This window comes from Enhydra lutris, unplaced genomic scaffold (assembly GCF_002288905.1).
Source record: "Enhydra lutris kenyoni isolate GAN:26980312 unplaced genomic scaffold, ASM228890v2 scaffoldscaffold90, whole genome shotgun sequence".
NCBI classification, from domain to species: Eukaryota; Metazoa; Chordata; class Mammalia; order Carnivora; family Mustelidae; genus Enhydra; species Enhydra lutris.
This window is the reverse complement of record NW_019154174.1, coordinates 5,603,250-5,623,097: the sequence shown is the minus strand read 5'-3', so window position 1 is coordinate 5,623,097 and position 19,848 is coordinate 5,603,250. Positions and strand designations below refer to the sequence as shown.

The following is a 19,848-nucleotide window of genomic DNA, read 5'->3' as shown; positions in this document are numbered from 1 at the left end:
ATCTCTAAAATCTGGGCAGAAATGAAACGAGATAGCCTCTATTGAGCAGTCTGGCAGCTGTAGGATCCTAAGCATTAAGGACTCACTAAAACCAGGGGACCAAACGTGAGGTGCAGACATTGGGCCTGCAGAGAAAAGCGCAGCCCGAACTGTCCGCAAGGCCAGAATCTCAGGGCTGGAATTTCGCCCCACCCCGCTTCCCCAGCCGGGCAGACCCCAAATTCATACCCGGAACCTGGGCGCGGCTGGGCTGTGCGATTGGCGCGGGAGGGGGACGGGCAACAGAAAAATGCCTGCTACGCGATTCTCGTTCAAATGCCCCACAGCGTCTCCGGAGTGAGGCTTTACAGTTCTAACAACGTCCCCACAATCAGCTCCTTTGCTTTCTCTCCCTTTTACTCACCTACCGCGGAGTACGTTCTTCTCCGTTGCCCCTTCACTGGGTTCCTTCTTGGTACGCCCCCACCCAGTCTGGGAGGGGCGGGGCTGCTGCCCGCGTGGACAGCGCGCATGCGAATCCCCACGGTGGGTGGGGGGAGCACGGACCCCGCCCCTCGCTGCTCCACGCGTGACGTCGCGGGGGGCGCCGGCCTCCGCCCGGCTTCGAGCGGTGAGAGCGAGCGGCAGGCGGATCCGACGCCGCAGGACCGGGAAGGGATGGTGCGGGTGTTGAGTTCCTGCAGGAGGGGCTTTGCGGGGGGGAGGGGAGGCCCAGGGGCACCACCTGCGGCTGAACTCAGGCTCTGCCCTCCGCCTTCGTGCTTTCTCCCCCTTTCCAGATGTGCCGGGACGGGAGGCAGGGCAGGGACTGGGCATTTGTGACACCTCCATTTCCCTGCAGCCTCCTTCTCCCCACCCACCCCATATGTTTATCTCATCTTCCAGGGGTTCCTTTTCATCAGCCTGTCGCTTCCCGCCTGGGAAAGGGCACTCTACCTGGAAGCAGAAGACGGGTTTCAGAGCTTGGCCCTGCCACTCCTCTGTGAAAGTCCCCGAATCTCAGTTTCCACTAAGTATTTTTTGCCTTGCTTGGCCTAGTTTTAAAGTTCAGTATGACACAGTGAAATAGAAAGGAAATGGACATTATTGAGTTCCTGCAAGGCCGAGTACTATGCAAAACTGCTTTATCTGTCACATTTAGTCCTTATTATTTGCCGTTCTTTCACAGATCCCTAAACTCACAAAGGTTAACTGATTTTTCTCGCATAGCCAGTGAGTGGCGGAGGAGGATACAGACAGAACCGTTTTTGCTCCCCAGTAAAGTTCTTTTCATCAGACACTTCCTTTGGGCTGTTGGATGGAACAGTTCCTCAGCCAAACCTTATCCCCACAAGAGCTGCTTCCTGAATTTCTCCCCTTGAGAATTCTCCTTTTGGGTTCCTCTTTCCAACACAGCGTGCTCTGCTTTGCTTCTGCCTTGATTACTTCAGAAATCAAATACAGCAAACATTTATTAAGTGATGCAGAGGGGTGAACACTTAGAGTTGAGAGCCCTAAACTCTTGTCCTGGCTCTGCCACTAACTGGCCGTGTGGCCTTGGGCAAGCACCTTGTCTTTTCAGTGCTTTAGTTTCCCTTTGAATAAAATGGGTAAGTGCCTTCTGACTGGCAGGCTCTTGTCCAGTTCTCCCCTCCTATCCTCCAGCAGGCTCTCCGTGGAGGCCCGGACCCTTCTCCTCCCCATGGGCAGCTGCCAGGCAGGGCACAACCTGCATCTCTGTCTGGCCCACCACCCACCTCTGGTCTGTGCCACTTTGATCCTGCTGCTTCTTGGCCTGTCAGGCCTGGGCCTTGGTGGCTTCCTCCTCACCCACAGCACTGGCTTGCGCAGCCCTGACATCCCTCAGGTGAGTACCTTCTTCATCCTTTTCACACATCCTTGCTCGTGCTGCTAATCTCTCACCTCTCTCCCACCTTTCTTTTGCACACAGGACTGGGTCTCTTTCTTGAGATCTTTTGGCCAGCTGACCCTGTGTCCCGTGAATGGGACAGTCACGGGGAAGTGGCATGGGCCTCAGGTCGTGGGCTTACTGACCACCTTGAACTTCGGAGATGGTCCAGACAGGAACAAGACACAGACATTCCAAACTATGGTCCAGGGTAGTCACATGGGATTGAAAGGTGAGATCAAAGAGGACTGTGGGTTGGGCATCAGAACACTTAGGGGTGGGTTCTGTCTCTGACTTCTCCAGCCTGGTGACCTTGGGCATATCCCAAGGCCTTAGTCACTTCTGCTGTAGTAAGGGCTACATTCTTTCAGTAACTACAGTGATACTCTTTGGGTTCCCTGTAGGTGTTTTCTCTTTTCCCTTCCAGCTCTGAGGTTCTTTGAGTCTGTCCTTGGAGGTGTGATGCGATGGGGTAGATTTGACCTAATATTCTTTCTCTTCCTTCTTTATCCCTCTTGCTTACTCCTCTTAGAGGCACCTTCTTTTTCCTCAGGGATGTTCAAGAAGCATGTCCTGTTCAATTAACCAAGTGCATTGAGTGCCTGCTCTGTTCTTAGCACAGCTCTGTGTGCTATGGAGGATGGAGGATACGGAAAAAATTAGACGTCATCCATTCCCACAGAGCTTAGAGTCTTCTGGGAAAATGATGGGGGGAAGGTAGTGTCAGTGGATGCCATTGATTCCTGTGTGAGATTTGGCCTCAGGTTCCTTGTCTGAAATCAGAGAGATGAAAAGGGAGGAGAGAAAGGTGGAACTCTCTGTCTTCTGATGCTATCATTCTAAGATTCTCTTGTGAATTCTTTGGGGGGTGGGCATGCAGGGGAAGGTCTCTAATGTCCAGGTGTACATCTGTGTGGTCAAAGAGAGTAAAGGAAGATGTCTGATACCTACAGACTTGAGATAATTTTTCCTGTTCTTTTTATTTCATAAATATATGTACGTCAGCTGTATTGAGATAGGATCATATAACATAAAATTCACACATTTAAAAGGTATGATTCAATGGCTTTTCGTATCATCCCAGAAGTGTGCAACTACCACCACAATCAATTTTAGAGCATTTCATTCCCTGAAAAGAGATCCTGTACCCGTTAGCAGTTGCTCCCCTTTTCCTCCTAGCTTCCCAGACCCAGGCAACTACTAACTTTTCTTTTTCTGTGGATTCGCTCATTCGGAACATTTCATACAATGTGTGCTGTTTTGTGACTGGCTTCTTTCCATCAGTATGTTTCCAGGGTACAATCCATGTCATAGCACGCATCCGTATTCTGTGTTTCTGTTGCTGAATAACATCCATTGTATGGATATTCCACATCTTATTTATCCATTCATCAGTTGTTTGACATTTGAATTGTTTTTACTTTTTGATTTTTTACTATTTTTACTATTACTATTTTACTATATTATTACATTTACTATACTATTACTGTTTACTATTTTTACTATTACAAACAATGCTGCTGTCAACATTCGCATACAAGATTCTGTGTGATCGTACATTTTCATTTCTCTTGGGGGAAATAAAATACCAAGAAGTGGAATTCCTGGGTCATATTATAACTCTGTGTTTAATCTTTTGAGGAGCTGCCAGACTGTTTTCCAAGGTGGCTGTACCATTTTGTGTTTCCCCCCAGCAGTGTGTGAATTCCAGTTTCTCCATGTCCTTACCAACACTTATTATCTTTTTTTAAAAATTCTAGCCATCCTAGTCATTGAGAAGTAGTATCTCACTGTGGTTCTAATTGGCATGGCTAATGATACTGAGCATTTTTTTATGGCTTCTTGGTCATTTGTCTATCCTCTTTGAAGAAATGTATATTCAGAGTTTTGCCTTTTAAAAAAATTTGGATAATTTGCCTTTTAATTATTGAGTTGTAAGAGTTGTTTGTTTTCCTAGACACAAGTCTCTCTCTCTCTCTCTTTTTTTTAAGATACTATGTGTTTATTTGACAGACAGAGATCACAAGTAGGCAGAGAGGCAGGCAAAAAGAGAGGGGAAAGTAGGCTCCCCGCTGAGCAGAGAGCCCAATGAGGGGCTCCATCCCAGGACCCTGGGACCATGACCTGAGCCAAAGGCAGAGGCTTTAACCTACTGAGCCACCCAGGCGCCCCTAGATACGAGTCTCTTATCTGATGTATGATTTGCACATATTTTCTCCCATTCTCTGGGTTATCTTATCACTTTGTTGATGGTGTTCTTTTTTTTTTTTTTTTTCTTTTAAGATGTTTTTTGAGAGCAAGAGAGAAAGAGTACAAGCAGGGGGAGGCAGGGGGCAGAAGGAGAGGGAGAAGCAGACTCCCTGCTGAGCAGCATGCCTAATGTGGGGCTGGATCCCAGGATTTGGGGATCATGACTTGTTCCAAAGGCAGACACTTAACCAACTAGCCACCCAGGCGCCCCAAAGTATTTTTCTTTTAGTTGCTTGTGCTTTTAGTGTCTTGGTTAAGCAGAGCTTTGCCTAACTCAACCTCACGAAGATTTACCCCTATCTTTTCTATTAAAGTTTTATAGTTTTAACTCTTACATTTAGCTGTAGGATCCATTTTGAGTTAACTTTTGTGAATGGTGTGAGGATGGGGTTCAGCTTTGTTCTTTTGCAAGTGGCTCTTCAGTTGTCCCAGCATGTTTTGTTGAAAAGACAGTTCTTTCCTTTGAATAGTCTTGGCACCGTTACTGAAAATCAGTTGACCATGGATGTATATATAGGTTTATTTCTGGATTCTCAGTTCTGTTCCACTGATTTATGTGTCTGTCCTTATGGTAGCTCCATACTCTTAATTACCGCAGCTTTGTATTAAGTTTCAAATCAGAAAATGTGAGTCTTCCAACTTTGTTCTCCTTTTTAAAAATTCTTTTGCTTATTCTAGATCCCTTTAATTACCATGTGGATTTTAGGATCGGCTTCTCAAGTTCTGCTTCTGCAGACAAGGCCTGTTCTTTTTATAATGGTTAGAAACAGAATAAAAATACGACTGCATCATCTAAGCAATAATTATTGAGCACCTACTATGTACAAGCATGGGGAATATAGAGACATGTAAGACATGGGCCTCGGCCTCGAGCTGCTTACAACATCTAGCAAGGATACAGATATGAACAGAAGCAAATACCTTTAAATGTGTGAAGGAGCACACAGGTTACAGTGGGAATACTCAGGAGTCTGTCACACAGGGTTAGTGAAGAGGCTTTTCCAAGGATTCAGTGCTGGAGCCAAGGCTTGAGGGAGAGTTAGGAGTGTGCTCTTCCAAGCATATACAAAGGCATGCCGACGGGGACCATAATAGCATGTTTGAGAACTCCAAGGGGTTCAGTTTGAGTGCTGCAGGGGAAGGAGTGTTGAATGAGTGGCAAGAGATGTATTTGAGGAAGCAGACAGAATCCTCTGGAGGGTCTCATGTGCCAAGCCCAGGTAGTTGAACTTTATCTAGTGCATTGGGCAAACTCAAAATTTTTGTCAGGAAAATAGAATGAGTTTTTTGCTGTTCTTTGAAAAAGATCACACTCTGTTGGCTGACTGCCTGGTAGAAGTGTGTCCAATGGCAGGAAGACCGGGTAGGAGGTGGTTACAATAGAAAGATGATGAGGACACCCAAACTAAGACAATGCCGTGAAAGAAGGGGACTGATCCGAGAGAGACGTTGACAGTGGGTGGACAAGACTTGGTGGATGATTCGATCTGGGGAATGTAGAGAAACAGGGGATGGTTCTCTTAGAAAGTTTGCATGTATATTTCTTATAGTCATTATGATGTGTATATACACACACAATATATACACACACATACATACACAGTGGTTTGTATTTCTCTTTTTTCACTTATGACATCATTTTTTTAGTTTCTGCCTGGTCTGAACATTATTATTTTATTGGATGTACACCAATGGACCTGTAAAGATCCATTAAGTGGTTGGGCCATCATTTGTAACTCTTTTCCTAGTGTTAAACAGCTTATTGCTTCCTATTTTGTGTGTGTGTGTGTGTGTGTGTGTGTGTGTGTGTGTGTAACACAATAAACATCTTGGTATACTTGGCATCTTTCTTTTGAATCCTTTCCTTACAATGAGTTTCTATAAATGGCATTACTGAGTCAAAGGGTATGGACCTTTTTTTAATAGACAGATTTGTTTTGTTGTGGATTCGGACCACAAAGAATTATAAAAAGCACACGTAAAAATCCGTCTCACCTCTCCTGCAGTGTCCACAGTTTTGTTTTGTTTTTTAAGATTTTATTTATTTGACAGAGAGAGACAGTGAACAGCGAGAGAGGGAACACTAGCAGGGGAAGTGGGAGAGGGAGAAGCAGGTTCCCTGCCAAGCAAGGAGCCCAATGCGGGGCTCGATCCTATGACCCTGGGATCATGACCTGAGCCAAAGGCAGCGGCCTAATGGCTGAGCCTCCCGGGTGCCCCCAGTGTCAACAGTTTGATGGGCATCTTCTCAGGCACAGTCTGTACCCATTTAAAATTGTGATAGATACAGCCACATTGTCTTCTAAAAGGTGTCACTCACTGAGAGTGCCCATTTCCTTACATCTTCAGTAACTCATTATTTTTACTTATTTATTTTTAAATATCTTATTTATTTATTTGACAGAGAGAGAGCACAAGCAAAGGGAGAAACAGGCAGAGGAAGAAGCAGGCTCCCCACTAAGCAAGGGAGCCCGATGCGGGGCTCGATCCCAGGATCCTGGGACCATGACTGAGCCACCCAGGTGCCCCAGCAACTCTTGTTATTATCAGTCTTTTTAATTTTTACCAATTTAATGAGCAAAGAAATTGCCTGATTGTTTTCATTTACTTTCTTCTGATTGTTAGTGAGGTTGACTATCTTCTTGTAGGTTTATTGGCCATTTTCATGCCTCCATGAATTTTCTGTTCGTATCCTTTGCTCTTTTGTCTTTTAAGTTGCTTATCTTTATGTTTTTGATTTTTAGAAGATCCTTATATATTCTGGATTGTAAACCTTTTTACCAATTAAATATAGGCATTTGGGAGCACCTGGGTGGCTCAGTCTGTCAAGCATTTAGCTCTTGGTTTTAGCTCAGGTAAGGATCTCATGGGTTATGAGATCAAGTCCCATGGGCTCCTTGCTCAGAGGGTAGTCTGCTTGAAGAGTTTCTCCTGCTGTCCCCCCCAGTAAATAAATCTTTTTTTTTTTTAAGATTTTATTTATTTATTTGACAGAGATCACAAGTAGGCAGAGAGGCAGGCAGAGGCAGTGGGAGGTGGTAGGGAAGCAGACTCCCCGCTGAGCAGAGAGCCCAATGTGGGGCTCGATCCCAGGACTCCGAAATCATGACCCGAGCCGAAGGCAGAGGCTTAACCCACTGAGCCACCCAGGCGCCCCCCAATAAATAAATCTTTACCAAAAATGGATAGGTATTTTTATCCATTCTGTTACTTTTCTTTTAATTACCTTTCATCTTTGAGAAGCCTTCAGCTGTTACAAGGTTAAGTTTATTGCTCTCATTCTTTACTCAGGCTTGTAGATCTTGTGTCTTTTTTAGGAAGGCCTTCCCCACTATAAACTTAGAAAATATTCTTCTGAATTTTCTTTGGGTTTTGTTTTGTTTAATTTGTTTGTATAGGTCTCTAGCACATCTGGACTTTATTTTATAGTGTGAGATGAGTCTGGCTTTTTTTTTTTTCCCCCAAATGGAAATTGTCCCAAGGGCATTGACTAAATAGACCATCCTTTCCCTGCTAATTTGAAATGGGATGTGAACCTTTTCATGGATTTTGGTACCTACTAGGAAACTGCTTTCTTAAAAGGGACAGACTCCTTTATATAGACTGACATTGGCAATGTGTATCTGCCCCAGTTTCACTGCAACTTTGTGAGCATTGGCATGATTGTTTTATTGATTGTAAGCAAAGTTAATTTTTTGTTTATACGGATACATAGTAATTGTTATTTCTTATTGACACAGTGATAGTGTACAGAGTACTTTATTGAATGCCAAAACAGCTGGTACTGAAGGAAGCCTTAGAAATGAATGAAAGTCTGAAGATAAATGGCTTCCACCCCACCCTCCAACTTCTTCCACTGCCTCTCCTGTGCCTCTCATAGGATCTTCTGCGGAAGAGCGGGTCCTCATTACTGCCAGAGTGACCACAGAAAGGACCCCAGGAACGTGCCTGTATTTTAGTGCTGCTTCAGAAATCCTGCCCTCCAGCCAGCCACCCCTCTCCTGCTCAGAGGAGGGAACAGGAAATGCCACCTTGAGTCTTAGGACGACTGAGGAGTGTGTCAGCATCTGGAGCCACGAAGGCCTTGTGCTCACCAAGCTGCTCACCTCGGTAAGAGCCTCAGGTTTTTGGGATTTCATACACTGCCAGCTGAACGCTCTGCCTTGAAGGCCACTGGGGGCAGTTTTACCTAACAGAAAAGGCACAGGCTCTGTCATTTTGCCCCAGAGGCTGTGTGACCTTGAGCGAGCATCTGAGCCTCTCTGAGCCTCAGCTTCCTTCTCTGTAAAATGGAAAACATGATACTATCCCCTGATGCCAACAAATAAAGATGAATGAGAATGAATGTCAGGTGCCCAGTACAACGCCTGCTACGTAACAGAGAGTGGATGAGTGAGAGCTATTACTATTAACGATTGTCTTTAAACAGAATAAAATATGATCTCCACCTTAAAGGAATGCAGAAGCTGTAATGAGAGGCTGAATGGGCTAATCGCTATCATAGAGATGTTATTCAAACACAGAGTAAGGAGCAATTAACCCTAACTTGAACATTTATGGAGAGTGCTTCACAGAGAAGGTGGCATTTAAGAAAGAGAATTGTGTACAGTAGTTTATAATGTACAAAGTACTTTCAGGTTCATTATCTCATTTGATCTTAAAACAGCCTTTTGAGGTAGCTGTTATTATCCCATTTTACAGATGAGGAAACAGGCTTAGAGAGAGGGAGTGAATTGCCCAAGGCCACATAGCTGGTTAAGTGGCAGACCCAGGATTACAACCTGTGCCTTCTGACTGCAGTCCCAGGCTTTGTCTGCCCTTTCAGGGTGACCCTGGAGGAGGAGGAAGATGTGGGCAGAGAATGCAATAGAGGGTATTCTGGAGAAGGGACATAAATTCCAGGCCAAAGGACCAGCACGAGCACAGGCCTAGAGATTGAAAAGTGTCTGGCCTTGGAGGGCACTCCATGAGGAGGGGCTTAGGAAAGACTGAGGGGAAGAGACAGGAGAGAGGCAGGGGCCTTATTGTGAGGCTCCGTAACTTGAGGCTAAAACACTATGACTTAATACTGCAGGCCATGGGGCCACTGATGCTGGTTGAGAGGGACCGACTGAGCAGAGGAGACAGACCAGTTAGGAGGCTGCTGCGTGCTTTTCCCTCACATGTGCAAAGACCCCAGTGAGGAACACCACTCAGGAGCTTAAACCAGAGAAAATACTGGTTTCCAGACCTGGCCCTGCTCAAGCATATTTAAAATGGCAGTAGTGAACTTTCCTATCTCATGGACACATTAGAGGGGCTCGCTTCAATGGTTGGTTGAGAACGCAGTTCATAGACCATTGAGACAATTAGCTTGTATGGAAATTACATTTTCCATTTGGTTGCTCCTTGGATATAGAGAGCCCTCTCCCTCCACAGGGGCTTCTCTCTATAGCTCTTGGCCCCGGGGATAAAATATCTTCCCAGGAGAAGATTCTCCACCCTCCCTCCCTAGCATTCATTCCTCCTTTCCCTTTGCCCGTCCTTAGGAGGAGCTGGCTCTGTGTGGCTCCAGACTGCTTGTTTTGGGCTCCTTCCTGCTTCTCTTCTGTGGCCTTCTCTGCTGTCTCACTGCTGTGTGCTTCCACCCGCGCCGGGAGTCCCACTGGTCTAGAACCCGGCTCTGAGGGCGCTGGCCTAGTTCCCATCTTGTTCTCAGGTAAGGTTCTTTGCCCCAGTCCTGTGGGAGTAGGGGATGGGGTGGACGTGGCAATTATAACTGAGATAGGGTCATTCATAAACAATATGGTTTTACTTATTTTTGAACTTCATGTAGATGGACTCATATTCTTTTGTGACCGCCTTCTTTCGGTTAACATTCTGATTTTGAGATTCATCCATAGCTGTAGTTCATATCCAAGCTTTCTGGCAACAGTGGTGAGTTAACAGGATTCAGATCTGATGATGCATCCTGGATATGAATTCTGTTTATTTTGCTTTTGTCCTGGAATCCTGATACCCAGTTTTATGATGCAAATTTTGTAAAACTCACCTTGAACAGCACAAAAGGATTGATGATGCCCATCTACTAGGCACAAAGTATGTGCCGAAGCGTTTTACATACACTTTCTCTTTTCCATCAGCCTTCATTGCATCTAGAAAAAGTTGGGTTTGCTAACAGTCTTTGGAGGAACACTGCTAACAAAGGTGGCAGTGGGTGAGGAACATTTTGGCTAACTAGTCCATGTGTCTGCTCATTAAGGAAAGAATATTTCTATACAAAAGTCTTACTCTGTCAGGTGGAGGTTATATAATTTGAGAGTTATCTGTTGTGCACCCAGCTCTTTTTTTTTTTTTTTAATTTATTTATTTGACAGAGATCGCAAGTAGGCAGAGAGAGGAGGAAGCAGGCTCCCTGCTGAGCAGAGAGCCCGATGTGGGACTCGATCCCAGGATGCTGGGATCATGACCTGAGCCGAAGGCAGAGGCTTTAACCCACTGAGCCACCCAGGTGCCCCTGTGCACCCAGCTCTTAAACTGTTCTCAGCTTCAGTAACTAGCTGCTGTACCCTAGGAGATAGCCACGGGAGAAGCAGAAACAGCCCAAGCCCAGGGAAAGGCTCTGGCCAGAGAAACTGGACGCTCAAGATCCACATTGCTAATTTTGCTCAGGGCTAGGCTCCACCTACTTGGGATAGGAGATAGTGGAACCCTCATAGCTTTTCTTAGATCTGAGTGGACTGGGAAATGAAGGCTTTCTGGCTCCTAGCAGATCCTGGGGATCTGAAGGGGCCCACCCAGTTGGGATGAGTGTTTGTGCCCATCTGTAGTCACCACTTCCTCTGCTCCTTTCTCACTTTTTTTTTTTTTTAAGATTTTATTTATTTATTTGATAGAGAGAAAGAGATCACAAGTAGGCAGGGAAGCAGGCTCCCTGCGGAGCAGAGAGCCCGATGTGGGACTCCATCCCGGGCCCCTGGGACCATGACCTGAGCCACCCAGGCACCCCCTTCCTCACTCTTTACAGCCATCCCAGAGCTTCCCCCAAAAGCCCTCTAATCTGTCCTGTTTGTTTTTTCATTTAAGATTTTTATTTATTTATGTGTGAGACAGAGAGAGGGAGAGCACACATGAGTAGGGGGAGAAACAGAGGCAAAGGGAGAAGCAGACTCCCCACTGAGGAGGGAGCCCCACAGGGGAGCTCGATCCCAGGACTCCAGGATCATGACCTGAACTGAAGGCAGATGCTTAACCAACTGAGCCTCCCAGGCACCCCTCTGCCCCTGTTTTTAATCTTCTTTTTCTCCAGGTGTGAATCAACTTCTCCAGACTTTGTTCTAAGTTGGAAGAGATGTTACCAAAAAATGGAGAGCTGGAATGTGGGGGAAAATAAAAGGCTTTTTTTGCCCAGTGTTGCCCAGGGTGTTTATTGGGGATTGGGTTGAGGTGGGAATTTCAGGGTAGACAGGCTTGGGGGACTTTTCCTTGTTGAGTCTTTAGTTTGGGATACAGGCTGGCATAAGGCATGGATTACTGCAGCTCTATCCTCTGTTATGACTTGCCTTTGGAAAACACTTGGTTTTAATCGCAGCTGTGCCACCTTATGTCTTGTTTTCTTCTATGAAAGAAAATCAATAGTTCCAACTAGTTGAGAGAATCAGGTGGGTATGGTCATGGGAATGCTTTGACATAAATGCTGTGTGACCTTGAGCAGGTCATGCAATTGTGAAAGGCCTGCTTCCTGAAGGGATTTGACAGACTGAGTTTTCCCAGCAAAGATTCCTCAAACTTGGGAGCCCACGTCCTGGCTGTACGGTTACTAGCCAGAGCAGTCCATTTTCCCGCCTTTTCCGCGCCCAGCAAGCCTCCTTCCCTTGCCCCTCCCAACCGCTACCCTATACGCAGGCGCAGATCCCGGCTTCTTTCCTTCCACTCGCGCCCCCTCAAAGCTTCCCCTAGCAACAAGCTCGGGCTCAGCGCTAAGGCGGGGCGAGCGCATGCGCCGCAGCTCTCTCCACTGCCACTTGTCGGACTGCTTGCTGAGCTCCTCCCCCTCCAAGCCTAGCCCTTCTCCCCGCCTCCTCCCATCCAGGGTCCGCGTGGCGGAGCGCGCGCGCACTCTGGCCCGGTAACTGCCCATCTCCCTGGCCCCGGCTGTGAGGATAGGGGGGCGGGGCCATTTCATTTGTGGTTCCGCCCCCTTTGGCCCGGCGTCCCTACCGCGCCTGCGCGCTCCCGCCCGGTCTCCATCTTGGAATTGGGAGGAAGAGGGAGAGGGAGACCGGGACGAGACCGGGGCTGTGGTGCGGAGAGAGGCTGAGACTGAGAAGAGGAGAGGGAGAGAAGGCGCGGGGACCGTCCGTAGCTACAATCTTTCAGCTACCCTCAGGAGAGAGAAGGGAAAAGGGAGGAGGCTGGGGCGGGAGTGAGGGCTGTCACCCTCGGACCCTGGTGTGAGAGGGGCCGTGCGGCCGGACGTCCTCGGGGTGGGCCCCCTGTCGGAGGCCGAAGAGCTGGGGTTCAGGCCCTTCGGTCGCGAATTTCCGGGCTTGACCCCTCGCTTCTCAAATATCCGGGTATCAGCCCCTCTGACCCCACATATCCAGGACTCGGGTCCCAACCTCTTTAAACCTGGGGCTCTGTTTCGTAGGATTTCAGAAATCTGGGGTTCAGGCCCCTGCGTGCACCAGTATCCGGGGTTCATTCCCCGCGCGTTCAGATACCAAATTCAGCTTCCCTTCGTTCAAATATCTGGGGTTCAGACCCCACAACCAGAAATCCGGGATTCAGCAACTGTCGCCCTCGAGGAGGAGGAGGACTGGACCGCGAGGTCAGATCAGGTTGTCACCCCCTCCCCTCCAGGGGAGGCTTCCCGGGCCCGCCCCTCAGGAAGGGCGAAAGCCGAGGAAGAGGTGGCAAGGGGAAAGGTCTCCTTGCCCCTCTCCCAGCTTGGCAGAGCCGCTGGAGGACCCCAGGAGCAGGCGGAAGCGCTGGGGCACCATAGTGACCCCTACCAGGTGAGACACGGGGTGCAGGGGCGCGGGTCCCTGTGTCTAGCATTGAGAAGAAAGGGTGCTCCTTTTTGAGGAACTGGGCCTGGGTAGGCCCTCTTCTCAGGATGAAGCCCAGTGGGCCAGTGGTCAGCCTCTGGCTAGCGGTGCCTTCTGCTGCCACCTTGTTCCTCTTCATTATGTTTGTCTGATGGGGGACCTAAGGTGACAGGGTCTTTGATGTCATGGGGGGTCACACCCTAGGGTGCTTGAGCTAATCAGATGGGTTTGCACTCTTCTGGTCTTCTATGTTCACTTTGCCCCTTACAGCTACCTGTTCTCTGATTATACCCCTTTCTCTGGATTGCTTTGGGATGTTGATTCCCTTGCCTTTGATCTCCATGGTGGGTCCACTTATCTGCTTTTTAGGCATGGTCTGTTTGGATTGTCCTTTCAAGGAAGTGTGTGTGTGTGCATTTGTGTTGAGTAGTGCCTGGCAATATTTTTTCCTAGCTATATCGTTACCTTCCAACCTCTTGCTGATGGTGTAATCTCATACATTTGTCAAGCGATCTGTCATTTAGAAAGTGCTTTACATCTGTTCTCTCATGTGACACCTCCCCCTCCATTCACCCTGTGGGGCCTCTTTTATTGCTGTCTTCCCATTTTGCAGTTGAGAATATTGAGGCCCAGAGAGGTTGCCCAAGGTCACACCGTGGCAGAATTAGGATTGAAACCCAGATTCTTGATCAAGTTTTGCCCCCGCTCCATACCTGTCTCTTGGCATCTCTTCTTGGCCAGGGATCCAGAGGAGAATGAGTTGGGGTGAGATTTAAGAGTGAGGGAGAGAAGAGCTTCCTTTTGGGGAGGGTTATACTCGGAAGCTTTTTCTGTTGGTAGGCTCTGACTCCTGTCTTCTGTCTCGTGGATTTTTCTCTCTACTGTGACCTTCATCTTTACCCTGATTCCATTCGTTGGCCTGGGTTCCTGAGAGGGCTCTCTTCTTTTGACAAATGATAGCCATAGTGGTGTCTCTTCACAGTTAAAGCCAAGCTGCTGGGGTAGGATGGTCCCCAAAGTATTAAATCCTTGTGGTGACCCTGGAGGCAGGGAAGGAGAAATCCATATGCCAAGTGTCTGCATAGTGTTTCTAGGTTTGAGATCTCATTAAAAATCTCACAACAGCCCTATGCTGTAATCCATTTTATCAAAGAGAAGACCAAGTATAAGGAGCCTACTCAAAACCCTGTTGTTACATGTTGCTGGTGAGATGTACTGGTAGTGTAGCTTAGGGACAGACAGACTTGGGTTTCCTCATCTGCAGAATGGTGATAACATTGTTTTAGAAGGTGCCTGTGAGTTAGCACAGACATTGGTAATCACACAAATGTTCATTATTTGAGGAAGAGGCTCAGTGTGATGTTTTGTTGGCATCCCTTATATGTGGCTTGGGGTCCTGGGTTGGCATTCTGGGCTGGGTGCTGGTAAAAAGGTCAAGAAGATTCCTTTGGCAAGTTGTGAGCACCTGCCTTTGTGTGTGGGTGTGTGGTGGGGGTGAGAGGTGCTTAGCAGTGTTGCTGGCAGGAGAATGGAGAAAGGGGCCTGTTTGGAGCAGCTTGGGAGCTGCTGAGGGCTTGGCTGAAGGCAGTCAATCAATCTCCTAGGCTATTCTGAGCCCTCTGCACCCTGGGGGCCCACTGAAGAGTCAGGCTTACTTCTTGCCCTCCAGCTTCCAGTTGGGCTAAGGAGACAAAATTAACAACACAACAGGAAACAATGCACGACAGAATATAATTACACGCTAAATTGTTAGGTGCTTTAACGGAGCTAGAACTCTGCCCTGGGAGGCCAACTCTGCTGAAGGCTCTTTTTGTGCCTAAATTCCAACAAGTGCTTAGCTGGGAGCCTGGCCTGGAATTCCCTGGGGGAAAGGGGCGGGGTCCTCCGCTTCTTCCTACTGCAGGAGCTTTCTGTGGGTATTGGGCTGTGTGCTCTAGGAGCTCTCCCTAAAGGCTAGAGTGGTCAAGGGAGGCTTCCTGCGGGATGGGAATGAGCTTGAGGTGAGTTGCTAAGACAGTAGTAAGCACACTGGCCTGACTGGAGAGAAGGTCCTGTTCTCTGACCTTGGAGAAATCCTTCTTCCTTTCTGTGCCTCAGTCACATAGTCTGTGAAATGGCGATCACCATCTTGCTCTGCTTATTTCCTGCATAGTAGTAGAGGACCAGCTTTGGGCAAGACTTAACCTTTTCTGAGCTTATTTCCTCATCTGCAAGATAGGGGTAATAGTAAATTCTCATAAAATTGTGGTAAGGATTGAATGAGAGAGATTCATGTAAGGTGCTTCCTGTTACATGCTTAGGCAATGTTACTTGTACACTACAAATGTTCTGTACCTTTTCATGAAGCACATGTGATTGGACTGGACAAGTAAGGCGGCCCAGGTCACAGGCCCTAAAAGCCAGCTGTCATTGCTATCCCTGTCCTCGTTCTACATCTCCTTCCTACCACAGTGTCCCTAACCCTTTTTGAGAGCAAGTCCTCTGGCCCTTGTGGGCCAGTACCCACTTCTAACAATGGCCGGATTTCCACTGCCTCCGGCCTGGCTGTTTCCTGCTCTCTTCCAGGGTGTGAGAGGTTGAGGGAGGAGGGGGCCTCGACGCCAAGGGGAACAGGAAGGTGCCTGGAAATATTTGGGGTATGGGAGTTGTGGGACAGGACACTTGGGAATCTGGGGTTCTGGCTGGGAGGTGGGATCTTTTATTCTTGAGGGGGAGAAGTAAGGGTTGTAGCGAAATGGATCCTATTGAGGGCTGGGAGTGGTGAGGATGCTTTGCTCTCAGTCTTCCTAGCAGTTTTAGGGACTCCAGGGACCCGGCCCCCGTGCTCTGGTTGCCAGGGCAACTTCATTTTTTTGGAGCTTTGATGTTGTTCCTAATCTCCCCCTTGCCCTTCCTCTGCCGTGCCTCCCCCTCATCAGGGAACTAGTGGAGGAGAAGGCAGAAACTTGAGAGGCCCCTTCCTTTCTCTTTCTTAATGTCCCATCTTTGCTCTAAGGGTCTGCTCTTCATTCTCCAGGTCAGGCCCCTCTCTCAGGGCCCCCAGGGGCCATCATGCCAGCTGGGGGCCGGGCCGGGAGCCTGAAGGACCCCGATGTGGCTGAGCTCTTCTTCAAGGATGACCCTGAAAAGCTCTTCTCTGATCTCCGGGAAATTGGCCATGGCAGTTTTGGAGCTGTGTACTTTGTGAGTTGGGGCTTAGGAAAACGGGGTAGGGACAGGCCTGCATTCTTCCTGCCGTGGGTCCACAGCCCTCTACACTGCTGTACCACACCAGCCTCTCCTGCCCTCTTCTGTTGGGCCAACAAGACTTCCCGCTGCCCAGTTCTCACCAGGGGCCTTCACCACCTTCTGATCTGGTCTTACAGGCCCGAGATGTCCGGAATAGTGAGGTGGTGGCCATCAAGAAGATGTCCTACAGTGGGAAGCAGTCAAATGAGGTGGGTTAGGTTTGAAGAGATTGGTGGGGGGCAGGGCAGGGGACCCCAGTCTCAATGTTTAGGCTGAGTAAGCCTCTCCTACCCTGACCTCCTCTCAGAAGTGGCAGGATATCATCAAGGAGGTGCGGTTCCTGCAGAAGCTCCGGCACCCCAATACCATTCAGTACCGGGGCTGTTACCTGAGAGAGCACACAGCTTGGGTGAGCTAGCCCCCGACTCTAGCCTGATCTTTGCCCCCATCCTTGTCCTGGTCCAGTCTCTTAGGTGGGCCCTGTTCCAGGTGCCGTTATAGGGACTTTGGAGAGGAGGAAGTCTTCCCCAACTTCTTTAGTCCTCAGACAAACCCATGAATAGCGGTGTTTGTCCAGAAGGAGAGGCTGGTTTGAAGATGGATGTAAACTGTTAGTAGTTGGAAAGGGGCACATGGGCTGGAGGAAATGGAGATAGAATGGGGCTTTGAAGAGATTCAGTTGGGAGTGGTGGCATCTTGGGCTGTTTCTAGAGGAGGCCCTGGCTCTAGGGACTCTCCTACAACAATGTCGTTTTCTCAGTGTCCTTCCTCTCTGTTTTTAACCCCGGTGCAGTGACTGAGTGGAGGATAGGCAGAGACACTCTCTGGATCTCTGCCCAAGGGAGATGGGGCAGGGGTGGCTGGATATGCTTATCTCTGACCCTTTATCCTTTCTTAGCTGGTGATGGAGTATTGCCTGGGCTCAGCTTCTGACCTTCTAGAAGGTAAGTGGCTCTGGCCAACAAGTGGGAGAAGGGAGAAGAGCAAAGAAGCTGTAGGGGAAGGGATCAGGGGAGCTAGTTCCATCCCCACCCTTGGGCTCCCTTCAGTTTGATGTTTTTCCCTCACTCCGCAGTGCACAAGAAGCCCCTTCAGGAGGTGGAGATTGCAGCTGTGACGCATGGAGCCCTTCAGGGCCTGGCTTACCTGCACTCCCACAACATGATCCATAGGTACGAGCTGCAGCGACGGTGGCTGTGAGGGGGTGCAGTCTACACTCCTCCTTCGGCTGGGCTATGGCCTTCGTAGAAACTTGGTGCTGAAGCCCTGCCCGGCCTTCCTGAGATGCATGCCTTTATCCCTGTGCTTTGTCTCTGGCAGGGATGTGAAGGCTGGAAACATCTTGCTATCAGAGCCAGGCTTGGTGAAGCTGGGGGACTTTGGCTCTGCATCTATCATGGCACCCGCCAACTCCTTTGTGGGCACCCCATACTGGTGAGTGGGAGTAGTGGTGAGTGGAGAGAGTCCCCAGGATGTTGGGATCAGGAGTTGGCAGAGTCTGGGTGACTGTTCAGCCTCTTTCTTCTGACCTTTCTCCCAGGATGGCTCCGGAGGTGATCCTGGCAATGGATGAGGGGCAGTATGATGGCAAGGTGGATGTCTGGTCCTTGGGGATAACCTGCATCGAGCTGGGTAAGGATGCATCCTCTGTTCCCTCGTCCTTTTTTCCTCTCCACTCCTTTCTCTTTCTCTTACCATCCCCATACCATCTCATCCTCGGGCTTTCAAACTCCTGTGCATTTTGACTCTACCCTTGGTCCCCAAGTCAGTCAACTATCAAATCCTAACAGCCCTTAGACCTGAAGATTTTGAAGCATTCTTCACTTCCTGTCCACTACTCTAGTTCTCTGTCTTCTTTTCTTTCTTTCTTTCTTTTTTTTTTTTTAAGTTTTAATTTATCCCACAGAAAGAGAACACAAGCAAGGGGGGAACGGCAGGCAGAGGAAGAGGGAGAAGCAGGCTCCCCACTGAGCAGAGAGCCCGATGCAGGGCTCTATCCCAGGACCCTGGGATCATGACCTGAGCCAAAGGCAGACGCTTAACCGACTAAACCACCCAGGCACCCCTATCTACTTTTTGAATGCCCACTGTGTGCCATGCTATGGCAGCAGGTTCTGGGGGTATAGCAGTGAATGAGGTTCTTGCCCTCATGGAACTTCTAGTTGGGGAAACAGGCATGTTTTCGCTCAGTGTGATAGAAGCTGAAAGGAGAAGTTACAGGAACAGTACAACCATAAAGCAAGGGACTCGACCTAGTTCAGGGGCTGAGGGAAAGTCTCCTCGTATTGGAGATGTCTAGGCAGAACCATAAGACAAATAGTAGCTGTGTGAAGACTGTAGGGAACAGCATTCCAGACAGGTAAGAGCAGACATGGGGAGCTGAGACTAGCTTCACTTGTTTGGAATATGGCAAGTAATACCATGTAAAAAGCAGTGAGTGATAAGGCCAGAGGTTAGGCTCAAGTGAGTTCATGAGGCCTTGAAGCCCTGTCCAGCTTACACTACTCAACTATTTGCGCGGTAGTGTTCGTAAAGCCTTCAACGTGGTGCCAGGCACAGCTAGTTGCCGCAGAAAGAAATGCCGTTAGGTCCTCCTACCAGTGACTTCCTGTGGTGAGATTTCCTACCTATAGTCTCTTCTTCCCTCCAGTCTCTCTTACGGAGAGATCCGCCCTAGCTGGGTGCTGCTGCCTCGCTCCCTTCCGTAAGCACTTAATGCTCCCCATTGCCTTCAAGACTGACGCCATCCCCACCCTTCCTTCCACCAAGCTGAAGGTTCCACTGCCTGAAGGTTGGCTCTCTCCTCCTGAGCGTGCCGTGAGCTTTTCTTTCTTGCCTTGGTTTATATTGTGTCTTCTCCCCAAAGGCCGAGATTTGGACATATTCTTGTTCTCCATCTCCACATGTCTGCATTTGCCATTTAAGGCCACAGCCGGACAGGTGATGCAAATATGTGAAACAGGCCAGGTATGAGAAAAATTGAGAGCTGTCCTTTATATTTCTAGTTTTTGGTAGAGACATGAATGCAGAGAACTATTTCTCTACTACCAAAGAAACAATCAGTCCTGATTATAAATGACAGCTGATAGTCTGTATGAGAGAAGCAATGTGGAGAAGGCTCTGGCAAACTGGAGATTGCTGTTGTGTAGCTCTAGCCCATCATTGTGCAGGAATGTCAGCTCCTTTTCATCAGATCTAATTCTTTAGGGGAAACTTGAAATTTAGATGATGGTGGTGATGATGATGATGGTTATTAAATTGTTAGGTTGGAATTTTATTCAAAAATCACTGTTTACGGTGCCTGGGTGGCTCAGTGGGTTAAGCCTCTGCCTTCAGCTCGGGTCGTGATCTCAGGGTGCTGGGATCGAGCCCCGCATTGGGCTCTCTGCTCAACAGGGAGCCTGCTTCCTCCTCTCTCTCTCTCTCTCTGCCTGCCTCTCTGCCTACTTGTGA

General features: G+C 48.5%; 2 protein-coding genes across 6 annotated transcripts in view; both read left to right on the top strand.

Moving 5' to 3' along the window:
• The first annotated feature begins 556 nt into the window (after positions 1–556).
• On the top strand, positions 557–11,529 carry LOC111162274 (transmembrane protein 219). Of its 2 annotated transcripts, XM_022526567.1 has the most exons (6): positions 557–610; positions 1,648–1,846; positions 1,931–2,120; positions 8,019–8,248; positions 9,667–9,836; positions 11,427–11,529. In XM_022526567.1, exons 2-5 carry the CDS (start codon positions 1,682–1,684, stop codon positions 9,802–9,804), a joined length of 723 nt encoding a protein of 240 aa, XP_022382275.1. In that variant the 5' UTR covers positions 557–610; positions 1,648–1,681; the 3' UTR covers positions 9,805–9,836; positions 11,427–11,529. The 2 variants fall into 2 exon arrangements, with proteins under 2 accessions (XP_022382275.1, XP_022382274.1); XM_022526566.1 differs by lacking the exon at positions 557–610 and having other exon boundaries at positions 754–1,846.
• An 838-nt stretch (positions 11,530–12,367) lies between these two features.
• The window catches only part of LOC111162231 (TAO kinase 2), a 19,278-nt gene continuing 11,797 nt past the window's right edge, over positions 12,368–19,848 (top strand). For all 4 annotated transcript variants that reach the window (XM_022526499.1, XM_022526497.1, XM_022526496.1 and 1 more), the window contains exons 1-8: positions 12,368–13,134; positions 16,184–16,350; positions 16,533–16,604; positions 16,703–16,804; positions 17,294–17,339; positions 17,471–17,567; positions 17,716–17,829; positions 17,936–18,027. In XM_022526499.1, the coding sequence (XP_022382207.1) occupies positions 16,219–16,350; positions 16,533–16,604; positions 16,703–16,804; positions 17,294–17,339; positions 17,471–17,567; positions 17,716–17,829; positions 17,936–18,027 (655 nt within the window). In that variant the 5' untranslated portion in view covers positions 12,368–13,134; positions 16,184–16,218. The remainder of the gene's footprint in view (positions 13,135–16,183; positions 16,351–16,532; positions 16,605–16,702; positions 16,805–17,293; positions 17,340–17,470; positions 17,568–17,715; positions 17,830–17,935; positions 18,028–19,848) is intronic.